The 22,770-nt window shown below is 39.8% G+C and overlaps 1 protein-coding gene across 12 annotated transcripts in view; it reads right to left on the bottom strand.

The window, feature by feature from the left end:
• Positions 1–22,770, bottom strand: part of APP (amyloid beta precursor protein) — a 286,555-nt gene that overhangs the window by 94,786 nt on the left and 168,999 nt on the right. For 4 of the 12 annotated variants that reach the window (XM_015133068.3, XM_015133069.3, XM_077995863.1 and 1 more), the window contains exons 7-9: positions 19,172–19,339; positions 16,513–16,569; positions 1,190–1,323 (exon numbers count right to left, since the gene is read on the bottom strand). In XM_015133068.3, the coding sequence (XP_014988554.1) occupies positions 1,190–1,323; positions 16,513–16,569; positions 19,172–19,339 (359 nt within the window). The remainder of the gene's footprint in view (positions 1–1,189; positions 1,324–16,512; positions 16,570–19,171; positions 19,340–22,770) is intronic. The other 8 variants (XM_015133070.3, XM_015133071.3, XM_077995865.1 and 5 more) reach the window with 2 other exon arrangements.

Here is a 22,770-nt window from a genome sequence, read left to right as displayed (position 1 = left end):
CAGGGACCCAGATCAGAAATTACAGGAAAGCAAGATTAATTGTCTACTAAAGACTGACTATGGTCTTAGAAAATATGCAGCAGTCTCATTCATAATTGCATTTAATGTCTCTCAACAGACCTGTTAAGTATCTAAGTATGACAAAAATTTCTCCTATCTTCCGATATTTGCCACAGAATATTAACACTAAAAATGAATGGCTTACTTTAACCTGAGATCTTTATTCATTCACTTATATGTCCAACTTTTTTTTTTTTTTCCCCCACATTCACTCCCAGGTTTGTAGACTACAAATTGAAAAAGTGACTGGAAAATAATATGCCCATATTTGTTGATTGAATGAATGAATGAATGAATGAGGAATCTGAGCAAGGGCTAAAATTCTCTGTATTATCAAACTCCAATACAACATCCAGTGCCTGGTAGTAGACATAGCTTAAATTGTAGTTGATAGTATAGATAGTATAGATAGTATATATGGATTAGCCATGTTTTAGACAGAAGTTATTTTTCAATTTGCTTAATTAAGGATCTGCTAAAAAAAAAAAAATACCAAACCAAACCAAACCACGGTTTTTTTTTTCCCCCCAGCAAAGTATAGTGAAAGCAGTACCGTACTACGAGCAAGAAAGGCCTGGATTCTAAATGTTGTCTCTGGCTCACTGATTTTGCTTTGTGCTAAAATGGGAAGCCACTCTTTGAACCTCTATTCCATTATGTATCACTTAGGAGACTAGATGAAATAATCACTATGGTTCAGCTCAGTTTTAAGTCTCTATGATTCTGTAGACTGTAAACAATGGTAGGTTCACAATTATAACAGTCTGGGATTTAATACAGAAACTCATCTTTACTAAAGAGAAAAATGCTCTTAGATGGATTTTAATTTATAATATGTTGATTACAGGTACTACATATATACAGAATAATAATGCCAAGTACCTTTCTTCACCAGAGAGAATGTTATGGACATCATTTAATTTGTGCTTACAAAATCCAACTATACTTGGATCCTTCTTAGGCAGCATGTTCATGGAGGATGCAAAAAACTCACAAACTGTGCCCACACAGTAAACATTTAAAATTAGAACTCTGCATCTTTAAAGATCTTGATAAAGCCAGCAGGCCCGTGGGGGAGACTGAGGTTTCCTGATATCGTAGGGCTGAATGATGGAAGTGCCAGACTTACCTGGGACATTCTCTCTCGGTGCTTGGCCTCAAGTCTCTCTTTGGCTTTCTGGAAATGGGCGTGTTCATTCTCATCCCCAGGTGTCTCAAGGTACTTGTCAACGGCATCAGGGGTACTGGCTGCTGTTGTAGGAACTATAAAGTAGAAGAGAAGGAGGTTTGAGGAAAAAAACAAAAAAACAAAAAAACACCAACAACAGAATATCCACTTGTTTAAAAGAAAGCCATATTTTCAGTTATTTCTCGGAACAGAGAATTTAGTAAAGCAGCGCATACAAGACGTTAATGCTGTTTAAGAGAACACCATGAGACACTGTGCAGCACAGTAATGATGTGTTTCATCATTCCCAAGTACAGAATGAAGGAAAAATCTTTAAAATGGTCCACTTTGCAATATAGTATTAGAGTTCTTTACGAAACAAGCATGCAAAGAGCAAAAACAGTTGGTGCTGGATAGACACGTTTTTCCAAATCCCCATGCTTTCCTGAATTCATATTTTGCAACTCTGAAAGTAAATGATGATATCATCAATATCATACATTCAGACTCCTGCAGAAACCAAAGATAACTGTAATTAGCCTGTTGTAGAATAACTGCACCCCAGAGAAAAGGTAAATTGTATGATGTATTTTAGATAACTTAACTACAAAGACAACCTTTATGAGACAGTATGTGAAACTCCACACACAAAAAAATCAATAAACACATTTTTGAATCACAAAAGGACCTTTCTGCCTTCACAAATTTGACACTAGTCAATGAATTCATTATGCCAGTTGTCAAAAAGTGATTTCTATTTTGAATTCAACCAATACTGCTAAGCAATATTTGAACTGCAACATACACTGCTATATTATGTGAAAACATAAATACCTATAAAATTCAAGAGTACACTATAAAACAAAAATGTCTTAACTCATGAGCCAAGTGAATTATAATACCTATAGAAGCAATTTTCCAAAAGATTAGTAATGACTAGTGAGAATTCAGAGTATTTATGAGCTTAAAAGAAAAAAGGATTTTGACTTAAGAAGAAGCATATTTAACATAAAAAATGAAATGAGATGTTTTCACTATCTTTTTAGGTCAAATCAATTGTTTCATTCAAAAGGTTATTCAAATATCACGAATGTTCCAAGTATTCCTATCAAATTATTAATACTTGTGTATTACATTTGGGATATAATACCTCAAAGAGGACTTGAATGAGAAGAATTTATAGCTAAGTCATTTTGAAACTAAACTTTAAGTTAAATACGTTTTCTACATCCTTCAAGAAAATGTCTGGAATCTTAATCCAAAGTCTTCAACGATATTAACTAAAACCGGAAGGCTGTTCAATAATTAAACAGTATCTTTCATTTTAAAGAGCAACATTCGTTTTGATTTTTTCCCTCCACTTCAATCCTGATTAATAATCATTTTTCAAAAAATATAAGCAGTTGAGTGTCTATCCAGATGTTGCTTTCAAGTGGAAGGAAGGAGGCAGGGCATATTCCTGGTGCCTTTACACAGCTGCCCCTATCTTCTCTGTAGCAAATGAGGGAGTGGTGTTCCTTCTCACATTGGCAGCAACAGGGAGAAGGAAGGAAGGAAAGAGCCATGTGGGGGCTTTGCAATTAAGCACATTTGGATTTGAATTCCATTTCTTTTTCAGATCGGCTGTGACCTGGGGCAGGAAACTTAAGCACTCCATGTTCCAGTTTCTTTATCAAGTGGTGATAACATGCCACATGATATGATAGGAGTGCTGGGAAAATGAGATACCATACCACATGTAAGTCATCTGGCAGACAGGGTGACACGCGGCAGAGCTCATACATATTAGCGGCCTTGCCTCCTCCTCTGCTTATTACATCCTGCTCAAATCTTAGAGCTAATGCTAACCAAGGGAAAGTTCTGCTACTTTTATTCAAAGCCACTGAAAATGTTTTGGTAGGAGGGCGCAATAATAAAGAAAGAAAGAAAAAAGAAAAGGACAAATTTAAAAATTGAGAAAAAAAACCCAAAAGAAAATATAAACATTAACAAAAAACAAAACAGAACCACTGAAAATGAATTACACACAGGATCACAGAGTGCAACCTACAGGAAAAGTAATATGTATTTTTCAAAAAATGTTAGGGGTAGCCCACATAAAAAAGGTCGAAAGTATCAAAAATAAGTACATTGTTAATTTGTAAGATCGAAACAATAATTTTGAATATTACATCCTTTTCGAAAAAAAGGTAAATGTTTTTCTCCATTGCTTCAAGCAAACCAGTATGCAAGTAGTTTTTTTAACTTAATCATTAAGTCAATGAATCCCAACTTGGAATGAACGTGGTATTTAGCATTCAAAATGTTTCCCCCGCTTCAGTCATTTTCTCACCTTAACTGGTAGAGCTCAAATGAGAACAAGTTAAAGTAAAAGCAGAAAACAAAACAATAACATTATTTTGCATAGCCCAATCTGGCAGAATGACATGTTTAGGCACACCGTATTTTATGTTTGAAACAAATGAAAATGTATAAATATTTGGGGTTATATTCCCTGATGAAGATAGTCATCTGGCTGTAACTGTTATAACTATAACATAAGCACCCCTTTGGAAAACTAGAATCATAAAACTTACTATGTAAGAAGGAAGTTTTTTCAGCTCCTATGGTTTGCAAACACTGTCTACTGTATAAAGGAAAGAAGATAGACACTATAATCTGAATCACTATAATCACATTGGCCTAAGTAGAAATGCACGTAGCAATATAATAAGAGAATAACTATGGAACGTGAATGTGCGGTATGTTTAATACGACTGAGGATATTTAAAAGGATAAAAATCTTCTTTTTAGGCACACGGAAATAAATACGAATACTATACTACCAATTTATTCCATTGAATCCAGAAATACTTCTGTGGTAATTAATTTTCCCTGCCAACTTCATTGGGCTACAGGGTGCCCAGATTAAGCATTGTTTCTGAGTGTGTTTGTGAGGGTGCTTCTGGATGAGATTAGCATTGGAACTGGTGCACTCAGTAAAGTAAATCACCCTCTTCAACATGGGCAGGCATCACCCAATCTGCTGAGGGTCTGCAATCAAAAGGGCAGAGGATGGAGCAGTTCATCCTTTTTATTTCCTGGCTGCCTGAGCCAGGATATTGGTCTTCTCTTGCCCCTGGCCTGAAATGTACACCATTGTCTTCCCTGGTTCTCAGGCCTTTAGATTCGGACTAAGTCATACCACCAGCTCTCCTGGGTCTCCAACTTGCAGATAACAGATCATGGAACTTAGCCTCCATAATCGTTGTGTGAGCCAATTCTGCATAATCAATCTCTTCCTATACGTATATACCTATTGGTCCTGTTTCTCTGGAGAACCCTGAGCAATACAATTTCTCTTCAAGTAAAGGTTTGTTAACGGTCCAGTTACTTCCCATAGTTGAGGAAGCTGTGTCTCTTTTAATCTGTAACTCAAATTTTTATTTTTTCAGCCATTCATACAATCCCCCATCTCAATTAGTGTGAAATTATCCTATATTCATATCAACCAGCAAACCAGATTACTGTCTAGTCAAGCGGAGAAGGATAACATATGCTGATATTGTTAAATGAATTTAATAGTTTATGACTACTGCTCTGCAGCTGCTGAGGAGGAAGGAGAGAGCAATTTTACGGTGGAGTATGTCCAGAGAGCTCGCCTTCTATTTCGTGAATATCCTTATGTCCTAAAGAGATTAAATTCATAGGACTGACTACCATTTTGTGATTACGTCCACAGAAGGCCGGAGACACGTGTGCCCTATGTCCTCACCCATCAAGGTACTTCCTTTTGGGAAGGGAGTGGGGCTCAAGGAATGTCAGGATGTCACAGGACGTCACAGGACACAGAGGGAACAGGAAGCTGTCTATCAGCAGGTCACTGATATATTTAAGGTACTTAAAACACAGGTCACTGTCACCACTTAGAAAGTGGAAACAAACTGGCTTTGGGAGGGTTTATTTCTGTTTTGCATTTTTAACTATCACAGAGCAGTTTATCCTGCTCACAGACCTCTGAGGTTCCACAGAACCTCTGATAAAGGCTAGGATTTCGGCCGGGTGCGGTGGCTCATGCCTGTAATCCCAGCACTTTGGAAGGCCAAGGTGGGCGGATCACCTGAGGTTGGAAGTTTGAGACCTGCCTGATTAACACAGAGAAACCCTGTCTCTACTTAAAAAAAAACCAAAAAAACAAAAAAACAATTAGCCAGGCTTGGTGGCGCACGCCTGTAGTCCCAGCTACTCGGGAGGCTGAGGCAGGAGAATCACTTGAACCTGGGAGGTGGAGGTTGCGGTGAGCTGAGATCGCGCCACTGCACTCCAGCCTGGGCAACAAGAGCAGAACTCCGTCTCAAAAAACCAACAAACTAACTAACTAACTACAGGCTAGGATTCCCATGTTGGTCAAATGATAACAGCCTCTTTTCATTAGAGTCCTCCATGCTAGGCATCTTCTATGTGTTCTCGTTTAATACATGGGAAGAAAAAATTACCCTATTTTATTGTGTAGAGGCAAAACACTGCCATTAAACATACTTATTCGCATCCCTAAACACACACAAATAAAGTTTCTTAAGATTGGGTAAACCATAAAAAGGCTGTAAAGCTAATTTTAGGGCAGTAAAGGGCTAATCCATCCACATGCTGGGGCACTGGAAAGGGTTTTTGTTGTTTTGTTTTGTTAATGAGCAACACAACTTGGCTAAACAACATATGCTTTGTTACGATGGCTTGTTTTCTATGAAACAGCTGTTCCTGCCCCAAACACTATCTGGCAAATGACCTTCAACAGAAGTTGGGTCATAAAGCAGGGATCAAGTGAAAAGAGCCCACAGTGCTGGAATATGGAGGATGGAATACGGAGGACGTTCTGGCCTTAGGCCCCTCCGCCAACCTGGTCACTCATGCCTTCTGCAAGCAAGCTGGCTGGGTATGTTCCCCTTTCCGCGGAAAACGACTTAAAATGAGACAAAACTCAGGGGTCAATATCCTTAGCTCTAGGTTTTGACCTCTAGATGCCTAGACGTTAGCAGCACTACCAACATCACATTCACAAGCTTTTAACTTTTTAAATGACCTTTGTATTTATTTTATTTTAGTCTCCTAACACAGCCTTGTAGACCATGGCAGGCTATTACCTCCCTTCCTTTTAATAGTGATCATGTGTATCTAAACACTCATAACAAATGAAAAAATCTAACTGCAAAAGCAGTTCCAATTCCCAGTGCATTACTGCTTCAAGGTGAACATTTGCTTCCAAATATACAGTGGTATTCTGGATGACTTACGCCTTCTACATAAGCCACATCCTTATTCTTTCCCACAGTGGGAAGTCAGAGGTATCAAAGCGGCTGAGACAGCAGCTCTGACGTGGACAAACTATCCTGCCTTTAGTGAGCCTGTTCATTTTTTTATTTCTCCAGCCCGCCAACATTATAGCCCTTACTATATGTGAGGCACATGGGAGAAACCAATGAGAAAAACATGAAGGCCCTGGTCCTGGTGGCATTATATTCTAGGGACAGAAACAATTACTGCAAGACTTTTTAAAAAGCCAGTAAGTCATACTGTTAATATGTGATTTGTATTATGGAGAAAAAGAGGAAAAAGAAAAATAGAGCAGAGTTCAGAAGGACTGGGAGAGCTGAGGGGAGAGGGGAAAGGTAGACCTCAGTAAGTAAACGACCAGGCAGAGTCTTAAGTGAAGAGGTGACATTCAGATCTTCCCAGCTGGCTGCCGGAAGAACATGGCAGGCAGATGACAAAACTAGCCTGGAAGCCCTAAGAGTTGAGGCTGGCTGGCAAATTCCACGAGACCCGCATGGCCAGAGCTGAAGAAGCAACAGAGGAAGTAGTGGGAGAGGCAGGGAAGAAATGGGGGATATCATGTACAACCTTGAAGCCACAGTAAGGATTCTGAAGGACCAGTGTGGGCTGTTTGAGGGGGAGTATATGTGATGGGGTGTTTTGTTGAAGGATCACTCTGGCTGCTATGGGACAACAGCAGAAGGAAGATCTTTTAAGAGGAGAAGACAGGCTGGGTGCAGTGGCTCACGCCTGTAATCCCAGCACTTCGGGAGGCTGAGGTGGGCGGATCACCTGAGGTCGGGAGTTTGAGACCAGCCTGACCAACATGGAGCAACCCTATCTCTACTAACAATACTACAATTAGCTGGGCATGGTGGCGGCACCTGTAATCCCAGCCACTCGAGAGGCTGAGGCAGGAGAATCGCTTGAACCAGGGAGGCGGAGGTTGTGGTGAGCCAACATTGTGCCACTGCACTCCAGCCTGGGCGAAACTCTGTCTCAAAAAAAAAAAAAAAAAAAAAAAAAGAAGACAAAGATGAAGATGACGGTGGCTTGGAGCAGGGTGGCTGTCATAGGAAGTTGTTGTCCTCAGCCCCCTTCCCACACGAGAATGGTCAGATTCCCTTCTTTCTCTCACACCAAAATGCTGTTACCTCAGGGAACTGAATATGAAAACGGGAGAAACTGCTTCCACATGTGCGTGAGGGCTCCTTTCGATTTTAATACTGATACATGGATGCTTGTCACAATACTGCCACTTCACACTGTAATCTATTCTCAATACCTGCCAGAGCTCTGTTTTCTGGGGCGAAGTAAAATGGCAGGTTAGCTTTCAGTTTATTCACGAACACTGATGCTGCATGCAACGTTCCTGTCACAAAATGCTCCTCCATCACTGGCGCCAAGACAGCAATGAAACATTTCCATACCTGTGCTTCCTCTGAGAAAATTGTTACCATTTGAAGGGAAGTTACTTCAAAACTGGGTGAAACCTGCTAACATCTTCAGGACGAGGCGGAAATCACTCTCCTAGCCTGTCTGAAGACTCCTTAGAAGATAATCTATTAAGTTGAACTGCACACGCACCGATTTACTTCATTTTAGTTCCGATTTTATAATCGCTGCAGAGTACTCCCTTTCATATTCATACTAATGTGGTATTTCACATTCAAACAAGAATGTGGGGTCAAAATTAAAGACACTGGGAAAGATTGCCCCTATCATTTTGATATTCATTTGTTTCCTCAGTCTCTGGGGTGACACACAGTTTTACAGTCACAATGGGCTCAGGACACAAAAGAGAAAACAACCCACCTTCAAACAGCAATGACCATGGCCACCTCCAACAGGCCAGAAGGCCCAATGCTTCCCTAAACAAAGGCTTATGAATGGCATTCAGTCGATATATTAATGTTAGATTCTAACGAGAAAATTGGTTTAGTCTCCTTTCATCAGCAGAAAAGCAATTTATCTCTATAGCACTGATAACAGAAGATTAAAACAAATTAAGACCTATATAAATCATTGCCTTATCATTGAAAATGCTATTTGATACAGACCTAGCAAGGTTGTCACTTGAGATGGCTATAATTTAGGAGAGGAGACAAGGGGGATCATTTATATATGGGTGAAATAGAAACCTGTTAGCGTTTATGTGAAAATTTAATCTTGAAACATGGTAGAGCTTTCCGAGTGCCACCCCAACTTAAAAAAAAAGTGTCTCTCCATTTTTCTAATTTTAAAATGGCTAAAACTCCTAACGCATTCTAAATTCAAATATTTATCCTACCCACTAAGTCCAAGATAGAAGAGCCATTTATAACAAGAAAATACAGTTTGTGATCCTCTGGTGTAATATCAGACTCTTTTAAAAACAAAATAACAACAACAACAAGAAGAAACAAAGGCATTCTCCCCCTAATAAGCCCCTGTATTATAATTTTACAGCCAGCGCAATCATAGTTGGTGGAGAACACTATCAATGCAACGTGTGGACATAAGGTAATAAAAATGTAATCTATGATGTGTTTACTCTAGTCAAGCTACATTTCTTTTTCATGTCCATGGACACATACTGACATGGGAATTTTTTCAAATATATGAATTGAATGTGAAAGAATGAATGCTGGCGTTATTTTTTATTAACGTCTATTCTCTATTCAGCACCACACACTAAAACTTAAAAGCAACCTCAAGTCTGAATCTAAAAAATATACGTGAAGCAATAGCAATAATAACTGGCATTCAGAATGGGTTAACCTTAGGGTATTGTTTTTTTGTCAATTTGTCAGAAGCTATTCTTGACTTCATTAATGGAGGCACATAAAGAAATAATCTGTCATAGCTGCTCAACACTCAATAGATGAGTTCAAAAAGTCACAATCTTCAATATTGTCCACTTTCATATAAATAGTAGCAGTAAAAGCAGATGGAACTGTTAACCTCTATGGAGGTCTTAAGGATAAAGTTGATTTCATTTTACCCCAGACTTCCAGAGCAATCTTCTCCTACACTTGTATATTTTACTTTATATTGTTATTTATTTCTATGACATATCTGGGTCTCATTTCATCAATAAAATTATCAAGTTATTGAAAGCCAGTACTCAGATTCCTTTGCTGGTGTCCCTCAAAATACCTGGCCTAGCACATCCTGGACTCCAAAATAACTGCTGCACAGTTCACAATTGCAAAGATATGGAACCAACCTAAGGGCCCATCGCCCAATGAGTGATAAAGAAAATGTGGTATATATACTCCATGGAATACTACTGGGCCACAAAAATCACAAAATAAAAGTCTTTTGCAGCAATTTGGATGGAGCTGGAGGCCATTATTCTAAGTGAAGTAATCAGGAATGGAAACACAGTATGTATTCACTTATAAATTGGGAGCTAAGCTATGATTATGGAAAGGCATGCAGAGTAGCATAATGGACATTGGAGACTCAGAATGAGGGTGAGTGGGAAGGAGGTGAGGGATAAAAAACTACATATTGGGTACAATGTACACTACTCAGTTAATGGGGACACTAAACTCTCAGACATCACCATCATACACTTCATCCACGTAACCGAAAGCCACTTGTACCCCCAAAGCTATTGGAAAAAAAATTAAAATTAAAATAAAAAAACCTGCTGTATTAAACCAAGGATCGGCTTGCTGGCTACATTTTTTTTTTTCTTTTCCCTTGAGATAGAGTCTCGCTCTTGTCCCCCAGGCTGGAGTGCAGTGGTGCGATCTCGGCTCACTGCAACCTCCGCCTCCTGGGTTCAAGTGATTCTCCTGCCTCAGCCTCCCGAGTAGCTGGGATTATAGGCGCGCACCACCACATCCACTAATTTTTGTATTTTTAGTAGAGATGGGGTTTTACCATGTTGGCGAGGCTGGTCTCGAACTCCTGACCTCAGGTGATCTGCCTGCCTCGGCCTCCCAAACTGCTGGGATTACAGGCGTGAGCCACTGCACCTGGCTACTGGCTACCTTTATAAAAGTAGTATTATTGGAACACATCCTTGTGTATTTGTTTACTTATTGTCTATTGTTGCTTTCATGCTACCACTGCAGAGTTAAGTAGTTATGACAAACTGCATGACCTACAAAGCCTAAAATCTATAATATGGCCTTGTATGAAAAATATTTGCTGACTGCTTTATTAAACTATCTACTTACCCTCTTCTGGCAAATAGCTAAACAACAGACCACATAAATAACGAGCATTCTTTTACCACAGGTAGAACATCCCTAATCTGAAAATCCGAAATGCTCCAAAATCTGATCTTTTTTGAGTAGCAACACCTTTGTTCTCTCACAGTGCAATGTACACAAACTTTGTTTCATGAACAAAATTAGCAAAAATGCTGTATAAGGCCAAGCATGGTGGCTCATGCCTGTAATCAAAGTACTTGGGGAGGCCGAGGCTGGTGGATCACTTCAGGTCAGGAGTTCAAGACCAGCCTGGCCAACATGGTGAAATCCTATCTCTACTAAAAAACACAAAAATTAGCTGTGTGTGGTGGCAGGTGCCTGTGATTACAGCTTCCCCTGAGAGGCTGAGGCAGGGGCATCTCGAACTAGGAGGCAGAGGTTGCAGTGAGCCAAGTTCACGCCACTGTACTCCAGCCTGGGCAACAGAGCGAGACTGTCTCAAAAAAAAAAAAAAAAAAGAAAAAAAAAAGTATAAAATTACCTTCAGACTTTTGTACAAGGTGTACATAAAACATAAATGAATTTCATGTTATCTCATCATGAATACATCAACATTCCCAAATCCAAAATCTGAAGCACCTCTGGTCCCAAGCATTTCAGAGAAGAGATATTTAACCTGTATTCAAAGTAAATGGCCCTTCTTTTTAAAAAATGCTGAGCTGGGCCGGGTGCAGTGGCTCACGTCTGTAATCCCAGCACTTTGGGAGGCCGAGGCGGGCAGATCGCGAGGTCAGGAGATCGAGACCATCCTGGCTAACACGGTGAAACCCTGTCTCTACTAAAACTTCAAAAAATTAGCCAGGCGCAGTGGTGGGCGCCTGTAGTCCCAGCTACTCAGGAGGCTGAGGCAGGAGAATGGCGTGAACCCGGGAGGCAGAGCTTGCCGTGAGCCGAGATCGTGCCACTGTACTCCAGCCTAGGCGACAGACCGTCTCAAAAAAAAAAAAAAAAAAAAAAAAAAAGGCTGAGCTGCTAGGCAATCCAGTTCCTTTAAATTTTAGGGTCATCTCTAATTATTATGGCTTTGAGGAAAAAATCATTTTTCTCATCTAAGCATTTCCAGATACCAAAGATTTGGCTTTTCACACTTGTTAATCTGATAGAATTTACTGGCAATGACGTGACATATAGTTTAATTCACCATCACATCTTTTAATGCTTTAATTGTTCTCCCTCCCTAGGTTGGTTGGGGAGCAAAGTGTAAGCCCAGGTTGTCCAATCTAATTTGGCAGTTTTAGTTCCAATGGTATTGCAGAATGTACTAATGGGAACTAATATTTGCTACTGCACAGTGAAAAGAACAAGAATACTGTGATTAAGAACAATAGTTCGAATTTGGCCAAAGATTAAATGGCCTAGGCATTCAGACTTCTGTCTTATGGCTCCTGTCTTTACAACGACCCTGGGGTTAAGGTGGCATATTCCATTCAAAGACTGCATGGTGAGTTATCTACGATTTGCAAATTATGAGCTTCTGCAGCAACAAACTTGGAACTTGGGAATGGTTCTTGGGGATGGAACTTGGGGATGGTTCTTGGGGACGGAACTTGGGACCTGATTTGTTAAGTTTCAATTTTTTTCATATTCTCTGGAAGTGTACTAGTCTGCTTCATGTCATCTGGACCATTTTGATGTGCCTAGAAATCAGTATTTTTCCCTCCCTCAATCCTGCATGGGGTCAGATCTATAGCTCTGTACACACCCTAAGGCCATAAACATAATCCTAAAGTACAAATAACCTGTGTAGCAAAACTATAGGGCATCTCTACAGATGGTTATGCTCCAGCATATCCTGGGATTCTAGGAAACTAAGATGAAACAGACAGGAGAAACGGTGGGGCACAGGTGAACCATGGACTTCCAACTAAGGGGTTTGCTGGTTTCTCTTCTGCTGCCACAGTAGCTTACATTCGAGCAGAAAAACTACGAGATCTTCAATACTATAGTCAGAACAGCAACAGCAACTTCCATCTTATCTTGCAAATATTGAGAGCTTGGACATTAGTCTAACAAATTCAATTTCAAACGTCTGTCGAGAATCAGAGGATACTGACATTCTAACATTTCAACATGCCCCCAAATTTGTGGAAAGTACACCTGTTTACACCAGGATAGTTCTATCTCTGAGTCAGACGTGGGGAAACTACTACTCCAGAACAGGATTCTCAACCAGAATGTGATTCCCCCGGGCACATTTAGCAAAGTCTAGAGACATTTTTAGTTATCACAGCTGGAGTTGTGTTAATGGCATTTAGTGGGTAGGGGTCAGGGATGCTGCTAAACGCTCTGTATGCATAGGACAGACTCCTAAAATAATTATCTGGATCAAAATGTCAATAGTGCTGTGGTTGAAGAACCTTGGTTTAGTTGTTTGTACCACATGTCAGTGCAAATGAAGGAGCCAGAGATGGGTCACACTTTGGCCAGATCACAGGGTGCAATCTGCTGACTGAAAATCAGCATGATGCTCTTTGAGAGATTAAATGCCATTAAGAAGTTGGTCTGTTTGCCTTTTGGGAACCAATCCGATGGAGACAACACTAGAAAAAATGGTCACACTCTCATATTTGAAATATAAATGAATCAACAAATATTTATATAATTGTATTGTTTACAAATACTACATTTTGAAGGTTAAATGTTAAACTTTTGCACTGTCCTAAACCCAAATGGGCAAGTGCAAAACTAATGTCAGAAATTAACTCAGCTATAAGACTCTTTATCCCAAATGAGAAAGGATTTTTTTTAATGATTTGAATTCCTATGTTCATGAATAAAATGAAAGCTCTCAGCCTTATATTTGTGGTTTAGATTTTCATTTACAATAACAACAACAATAAAATATGTCCCTAAAATTGCAATGCTCAAAATCAGTTTTTATGACAAAAGTTTGAAACCTAGAAATGCTTGATTTGTGGCAAATTATTGTTTTTATAATGCAGACCATCATACATTTTCTCCCTAAGTGTAATCTTACATCAGTTCAACTGAAGAGCTTTTTCTATCTCCTTTCACATTTATTATTTGCCTAGAAGCAGTTTAGACTGAGCAACCTGTAAAACCAACCACCTTTGTGCAGAAATATCACCCAATTAGCCCTAGATTGATGAAGGAGCAAAGTCAAGTCCAAGTGCCCAGTCTAACAGGCTTGCTTACCTTCTAGTTCAGCTCCTTTGCTCTGAATTGAGTCTGCCATCTGCATCTGACCTCCAGATGACCATGACTTTTTCAAATCAAATGTGCAGTTTGCTATAAATAAGACCACATAGCTGCACAGGCTATAAATAACTAGAAATTATATGTTTTCTTCCTTGTCTGTTGGTACTAGTGCTGCTAAACCCCTCACTTGCTGTGATTGAATAGTCTCTGTAGGTAGACAAGAAAATATAGCTGCCCAAATCACTTCATCTTCCTAGAATGGAAAGGTGTCAGGATCCCAAACACACTGCAAGTAGATGAAGAAAATTACTGGGAAGGAGAAAATTACAAAAGAGACTTTCAGTATCTGTTTGGAATGGCGGATGATGAAAGTGGTAGTTATGTGTACTGCATGAAAATAAATTTATCCAACAATGATGCTTGTTTCCATCAGTTATTAAAAATGGAAAAATAGAATTCTTATAAATGCTAAAATGAAACTTAAGAGAAAAATAATCACTGTTTTGTAAAAGAATGGGAAAGACATTTGATTTACTGATGCGTGCTATATTCATGGCATTTAGGAAAAAACGCTAACATTCTTCATCCTCTTTTCACTGTTTGCTGTATTCTTAAAATGTGCTTCTGAATCGCAAATGTGATTTTACCAACCTGCAAAACAATGTCAGAACCAAATGCTTAGCCATTTGGTGTGGAGTGCAGCCAAAATGTCATTTGGGTTTCAAGCCTGGTCCTGCCATGTTCGATGGCTTGGGACAAGTCACTAGGCTCCTGAAGCCTCATTTTTTCTCATATGTACAAAAGGAATGAGGAAAACGCCCACAAAGTGTTCTGAAGAAAAATAAATGATCTGTGAAAATGCTTGGTACAATACAACTTACCATGCGTACCTATGTATTATCAATACTACAGTGAACGGGCTAGAGCTTTTTCCTAGTCTGTGTCAACCCACTCGCTGTACTTACACTGTTTTTAGAGAAAAACCCTTTTTTCACAATAGCAAAAGAAATGTGTACATTGCAGCAGTACAAACCACATCCTTCAAAAGTCATACATAACGTGAATTATTCTGAATATTTTATGGAGGCCATTAAAAAGCTTTCCAGTTTAGGATGCAATCTTTTTTAAAATACATAATCACCCGTCTATAATTTATCATCTTTGAAAAAGACAACTGGCTTCATCAATTTTGAGATGAGGGTTTTCTTTTTTTTTTTCAGGATAATGTACATAAATGCTAATTTTAATTATAAAATATCTAAGCTACAACTGAAATTGTGTCTCTTCTTCCAGCAATCATAAGCATAAATGGTATAGATCATCCCTAAGCTAACACTGGATAAATCTATTTCTGGATGGAATCCAAATTCAAATATGAATACTAAAACCACGTTTTAAAACTAAGTTAGGCTGATGGTACAACTGAAATAAAAACAAAACATAAGACACTAAAGGCCTGCAGTGACAGGACAATGCATTTCTTTATAGAAGGCTCTTTCTCTACTTCCTAGTCAGAAGTTGAGAACCTCTAACCTACCACTATGTCTTCCGGGAGAGGAGAAAGAGGGGTTCCTAATGTCTAAAAGTGACCCTTCATGAAGTTGAAACCGGGTCTTACAACACAAATAATTGAAATCTGTGCATACGAATTAGCCCATGTACTACGATACATGAATATTAAGTATTTTTTCTGAGGAAACAAGTTACTCATGCATTATAGTCTCTTGTTAAATCATGGCATCTTGATGTAACTGAGTACTCTATTTTAAAGATCTTTCTTTCTTCCTTTCTTTTCCTTCCAGTTTTAGTAAGGAAATGGTCACCTTTGCTCTCTTTCTTCCCACTAGGCACTCCCGGCACAGCGCTCCCCTTATCTAATTACGCTTATAATTCTTATTAAAATTATTAATGCTTGCTTAGAACTTCCACTGACTGAGTTAGGCACCTGCAGAATTCTCCCTCATCAGGAGATCACCTCAAGGCTGCAGTTAATTTACAACCCGATTGTGCCTGGGATGCACCAGCCCACTTACCGAACTGGATAATAACTCAAGTCTTTGGAACAAGTCCCGTATAGCAGCACCTCCTCACCCCTCCTTCATGCCCTGCATTCCAAGCTTCCCTTTTTAAGCCTTTGTTTTTTAATCCAAAATTTGAGATGGTTGCTTTAACGCAAGAGCCTGGACCATTTCCCCACTGCTAGTTTTGCAAAGTAAAGTCACTTTCCTTCCACTGCACCTAGCCCTTGTTCTTCGGTTCTGCAAGCAGTAAGAAGCGGAGCCTGCTCTCAGTTACACTGATAGCTTTTAGGAAATAAAATAGTTAATGGCAAATACAATACAATGATGTTGTCCCTATAATATTCAATAAAACCGGACTAAATAAAAAGGAAATTGGTCAGAAACAGAAGAAACTTGGTCAATGATGTTCTTAGCCCGACATCTCAAGCTGTCTGGCAAAAATGAGATGTAATTATAAGCAAGGTAATGGGAAGAAACATCTTACTAAGACAGGTGTTCAAGAAATACAAAACCATGCAAAGAAGGTGATGATGCTGGAGTTATGTGAACCAAGCAGCATCCTCCTCCCCTCTTCCCTTCCCTCAGGTGAATGACAATGACAACGTACGTTTAACAGGATCTCGGGTAAGAGGTTCCCGGGTAGTCTTGCGTAAACTTTGGGACACTATGGAAAAAATAAGAGAACATAACTAAAAACAAAAAGAGAAACATGGGAATGATGGCTGAAATGCACAAGAGTCCACTGACAAAAAAACAACCTAACAAACAAAATCACTCCTTAGGTTTGATCCCTCCAACAAAACCAAAATGAACATATTAACATAAGATCTATTTTTGCAAGAAGTTAACATTTGAGAATGCCAGATATCTTGTCTCTGATAATACGTATATCCAAGTAACAACAGGTTTCTTAACAGAAGAGGATTTCTTGCTCCTTCTTTTGTGCCAAATATCCCCAATTCCCTTCGATGCATTTTTTCACAAAAACTCCATTTATTTCACTCATTCACAGAACAGCATGTGGCTCTCAGCTCTGGCTGTTTGCTGAGACTTATACTCTCTATTTATTCTTGTCCACCCATCTAACTGATCTTCAGCCTTTGCTTTCTTCATACATTATTCTGTCACCTATCCCCTCTAAAATCAGGTATAGCTAGCCTTATCTAATACCTCTCTGTTGGGAGCATCTACCTTTTGCAAAAGCCTCAGCAAAGTGTGTGCCACCCAGGACACCTCCATCCAACCTGGACAGGTGCCCACTGCTCGCTCCCAGACCAAACTGATCAAAGGGAGAGAGTGTTAGGAGAAGGGATGGCAGTACTGGGGTGAGGTGGAGAGATAATTTGAATCTCTTGAAGTAAATTCATCACTGCTAATAATTAAAACCAAATAAATTTCTTATTACCAAAAAATATACATGATATTTCAGAAAATGAATCCACCCAGGGCAAGGGAGAAAAAAGTTGCAAATCTGCCAGGAAACCTCTCCCAGCCGCTAAACCAGTCAGAATCACTGTAACAAAAGGCCTTTGTTCCAAAGGCTGCAGGCAACAGAATTCTCCATTGTGTTCGCAATACCTGACCTAATTGACTGCTTTGTTTGAAACTGAAGAAGGGAGTCATTTGAGCCAGAAGCTGCAATCATCCCATCAGAGCCAGAAAAAAAAAAAAAAAAACTCTTGAGGTTACCAGTTCCTACACCTGTTCACCCATGGGACTGAAGCAGTCATCTCATTCACTGGCGATGGCAGGAGACCAACAGAAGCTTTTCCATTAGATTCCTCTTAGATCCTGAGCTCCTTTACAGTGGAGTGCAGGTCCTTCTGTTGTTTTGCTTAATCCTATGATCTCGCTGGAAAACAATTTATGTAATCCCTAGGAATCTCAGGCAGGAAATGGGGCTGCCACCTTGCAACACAGCGGAGGAAAGGCAGGAGTCTCTCAAAAAAGTAATGCACAGTTACTGAGTTTCGTCTTTAGTTATCAAGTTGAGCTGAATAATTACTTCTTGAGTAGTTCACACTTCCTACTCGTGAACAACAATAAAGAAATAAATAAGCACAATTGGGAATTTCACTTGGAAGTCTGTTAAGGACATGGAAGTCTCATGTCTGGTACTGGACCTCCTGAGAATTACCTCTTTGGGGAAAATTTCATTGTGCACTTAAGTCATCATGACTTCATATTTTTATCCCCAGAATTATGAAAAGCTTAATGTTCAAGAGAAAGACTTTGAAAATTATGTTCTGGCCAGGAGCGGTGGCTCAGGCCTGTAATCTCGGCACTTTGGGTGGCCGAGGCAGGTGGATCACTTGAGGTCAGGAGTTCAAGACCAGCCTGGTCAACATGGTGAAACCTTGTCTCTACCAAAAATACAAAAAATTAGCTGGGCACAGTGGCATGTGCCTGTAATCCTAGCTGCTGGGGAGGCTGAGGCAGGAGAATCACTTGAACCTGGGAGGCGGAGGTTGCAGTGAGCCGAGATCACGCGACTGCACTCCAGCCTGTTGAGCAGAATGAGACTCCGTCTTTAAAAAAAAAAAAAAAAAAAAAAAGGAAGGAAAGAAAATTATGTTCCTTGAGCCTTATATCATTGAAAGTTTCTCACGTTAAGTCAAACGTTTTCTTTTACTTTCAGGAGAAGAAGCAGAAGTTTGACCTGGCAAATGTCTGTGTGCTGAGCTCAGGGGGCAAAATGGGCATGTCTACCCTCCGGCATTGGAGATGCATGAGCTCAATCCAATCACATTCCCTCAACAGCACAATAAAAGACATGTTATGAACCAACTTAAAGGTATTCATCATAGCCATACACCTTATCAATGCAACTCAAGCTGCATCAGCCAGGCTTCCACTGGTAGACAGTATCTGCACAGGTAGTGCACATGCATAAACATGAACACGTGTGTACACAGACAGACACGCCAGTATGCATTTGCAGAAACGGCTGGCTGCAGAAGACAAAACAGCCACTTCAGCTTTGTGTAAAAGAGAAGCACTCAAAAGCGCCTCTGGATTGCAAGACATATCTGCTACAGCTAGGAAGAGAACACATCCACGGCCATGCTTTATTAGGGAAAGACGGAGAGGTGTGCTCATGATTGAACATACTGAGGAGACTGAGCAATTAGAGAAGTGGACAGAAATGTGGTTAGTGGTAGCAACAGGCCCATTCCCAAGAACCAGGAAAACCAATCTGTTACAAAGAGCAGAGTCAGCGGCGAGAGAGACGAAAGGTGGCCAGGCTCGAAGAAGGGTCCACTTACTGACGCTGCCACACACGGCCATGCAGTACTCTTCTGTGTCAAAGTTGTTCCGGTTGCCGCCACATCCGCCGTAAAAGAATGGGGCACACTTCCCTTCAGTCACATCAAAGTACCAGCGGGAGATCATTGCTCGGCATGGCCCCGTCTCGGCTTGTTCAGAGCACACCTCTAATCAGAGGAGATGTGGGGAACCACATTTAGCATGAAAAGGCACCGTCTCTCTGTTCACGTACACACGTTTACTTCTTTTAATCCTCCCCGTGGCAACCTGGACTGGGTTTATTAGGCAGCATCTACCAAACATTTACTGAGGAATTTAACTGCCCACCAGGACTAGAGATTTACCTCTCAGAGCATGCATTCTCATCTGGTTTAATGAGTGCAGGACTCGGTAGTAATAAAAGGATTCTGGCCAAAGGTGAAAAGATCATTTGGCTGCTTTTAAGATGAGTATGAAATGACGGAAGGTGTCTGCACATCAAAACAATTCTCCATTATAAAAAATAAACTTCTCTTTTAAGAAGTCAACTTTCATGTAAGGAAACTGCTTTGGTTATGAAGCGAAAGTTTAAGCCCTCACAAACATCTGATTGCTTTCCTTAACAAATGACTGCCTTAACTCAAGTATAAAATTAATTGCATATATTCTGAATGTTTTCGAGGTTTTGGAGGCTGTCTGTTCATTGACTTTATCTAGAAATATATGTCATATCTGTAAATGTGACTTATACTCAATGACATTAACTCTAACTTAAGACCATTCATTTGCATATTAAAATATGTACCAATATAAATGGTCTTAACTCCAATTTAAGACCATTTTATTTGTATATTAAAATATGTATTAACATGTTATATTATATATTTTAATAATTTAATTACATATGCATGAAATACATCTATAACAATGTATTAATGCTGCTATTTAATTGATATTTATATATTAAAAATTTGCATTTGAATATATTTAATTACATATGCATTAAGTACAACTATAACAACATATTATTTAATTATGCTACTTAATTGAAATTTATGTATTAAAAATCTGTATTATTTGTATATTTTGTATATTTACCTGACCCTTGGGCAGTAATGTTGCAAACAATAAAACATAGTCAACCAGCTCTAACTTATTAATACACACCATGCACTGTTTTACGTAAATTAAAACATATCTTACCTGTCAACATGTCTTGCCACCCTCCCCAAGATCGGTTTCACTCACCCCTGATTGCCTCAAAGTCAATCGGTGACCCCTCCAATTACATGTATAAAGTCAACCCTGAGTAGACTTGTAATTCTACCTCCCATGTATATCCCATTTGCACTGGAAGTGAAACAACAGCCCAATTCTCCCTCTGGGTTTGTGCCCTGTCCTTGCTAGGCTGATGCCTTAGCACACACAGATGTCTTCTTAGTTTTACTCACATGACAGAGGAAAAAATGCCTTTCTAAAAGATGAAAGCCATGCATCACCCACAACTTCCAAGTTAGGCATAGTCAACAGACTGATTCTTTTTTTCTTTTTTTGAGACAGGGTCTTGCACTGTCGCCCAGGCTGGAGTGCAGTGGCACAATCTTGACTGCAACTTCCACTTCCTGAGTTCAAGTGATTCTTGTGCCTCAGCCTCCCAAGCAGCTGGGATTACCCCTGTACCACCAAGCCTGGCTAATTTTTTTGTATTTTTAGTAGAGACAGGGTTTCACCAGGTTGGTCAGGCTGGTCTTGAACTCCTGGCCTCAAGTGATGTGCCCACTTCAGCCTCCCTAAGTGCTGGGATTACAGGCGTGAGTCACTGCAACTGGTCCTTCAACAGATTGATTCTAGTTAGCCAATCAAAGACAAGGATCCACAATGTCAATACAAATGGGGACTAACTATTGTTTTACTTCCCTACACATGTTGCTCTTTCAGTAGATGCAATAAAGTCCTGGCAAAACCAGAGGTTGCTACCATCATGATGATGTCAACAGGAGGGACAGTCAGCACTAAGCCCAGAAGGTGTCAAACACTCTGCAAGAGAAATGCCCCATGCAAAGAGCACTAAGATGACCTGGCTCTCTTCATGTGGTTTTCAGATGGAAACATGGTTACAAAAGCATCAACCTCGTTATTATCCATCATTAAGGCCATCTCACTCAGTACCGCTGCTTTCAAAGTCCATGTTCCCAAAGCATGTCTTTGAAATTGGTTTTCTGTATACAATAGTCTTGTAGGATGAAAACTAGCCAACTTGTTGACGTAAGAATCCCATCTACTTTGCAATTTTATTTATCTTCCAAAATTAAAGGACTGGCACCCTGATTTATTAAAAGTGAACTGGTTCTAGGGGCCATATCCCCTCTAAGTTACTGACAGAGCAGCTTCCGGACTGTGAAGCTCAAAGCCATGCCTAGATGTGAGGACCCCCATCAACTATAGCCAGCAGTGGTCTCTGCTGCCAGAGCTTATCTTCAGTTGTAACAAACATCTACACTTTCCTTTCCTTCTCTGTATTTCCTTCACCAATGTGTACGTATTCATGCCACATGCTCTTTAATGTTTCTAAGACACAGCAAAACACATTATTAATCTCTTACTCAGGCAGTGTTAATTCCAACAAGACTTCAAGGCAGCAGTGCCTCCTAAGCCTACAGTGCGCCGGGAATTGGCATCGGGATTGCAAGCACTGTGGCCACTGCTACCAAGGGAGGCACAGAATCCCTTCACCCCATAGTCACAGGAGCATTGGCAACAAAATTCACCGTGCCTTGGCAATTTATGCTGACCCTCACATTTTGGCATTTAAAAAAAGTATCATCTTAGAGTACCAAATATGTGTCTTCTTATAGATGTGTGTCACGGGCCTCACAGTGCACATCATGGCTCTGTAGATGCACAAACCTTGTCTTTATGAGTCTACATATTACATAAAAGTGGTAGAATTTTGGGTGGGTGCAAGTCAAGTAATGGGATAAAAGAATGATGATCGAAGGAGATGGTTCATGATAAATATGCGCCCTTGTGTATGACCTAGCAACAATTTCTTTCTTATGATAAAGGCAAAATCTCCCCAGTCCAGAACCTAAATGACATTATATTAACATTTTCCTATATCATTAGTAAAACACAATGCCACATTCATTTTTATTTTCTTCTGCCTCATTCTATAACAACTATGAAACCATTTGTTATAGCTAATTCGTAGAAACCAGGCCAAATGAGCCCCAATCAACTAGAACAAGCATTCAGAACTCAAAATCCATTTACATGTTAATTAAGTAAATAGTATAAGCTACATGTTGAGCCTACAACTCTTGCTGGAGTCTCCAGCTGTAAGAGTCTTAACTCCTTCCTTTCATAAAGGCCAAGAAAAGAGTGAGCTAATCCCTATTTGGGGAGTGTTGCTTGGTTCTCCCAATCCTGTTAGGGGTAGTTGGTGCTCTTGACTTTGAATGGCCCCCAAGAGTTTCATGGCCTTGGAGGAGTCCAAGTGGGCATCACGGGCAATAGCAAAAGATCCCACAATACTCAAATACAAAAGGCTGTCTGAGATAATGTGGTCAGGAATGGGTGTATTGGGTGTAACACTGTATGTTAATTTAATGCCAAATAC

Source organism: Macaca mulatta, chromosome 3 (genome assembly GCF_049350105.2).
Source record: "Macaca mulatta isolate MMU2019108-1 chromosome 3, T2T-MMU8v2.0, whole genome shotgun sequence".
In the NCBI taxonomy this organism is placed as follows: Eukaryota; Metazoa; Chordata; class Mammalia; order Primates; family Cercopithecidae; genus Macaca; species Macaca mulatta.
The sequence above is the reverse complement of the archived record's forward strand: the minus strand, read 5'-3'. Positions and strand labels throughout refer to the sequence as shown.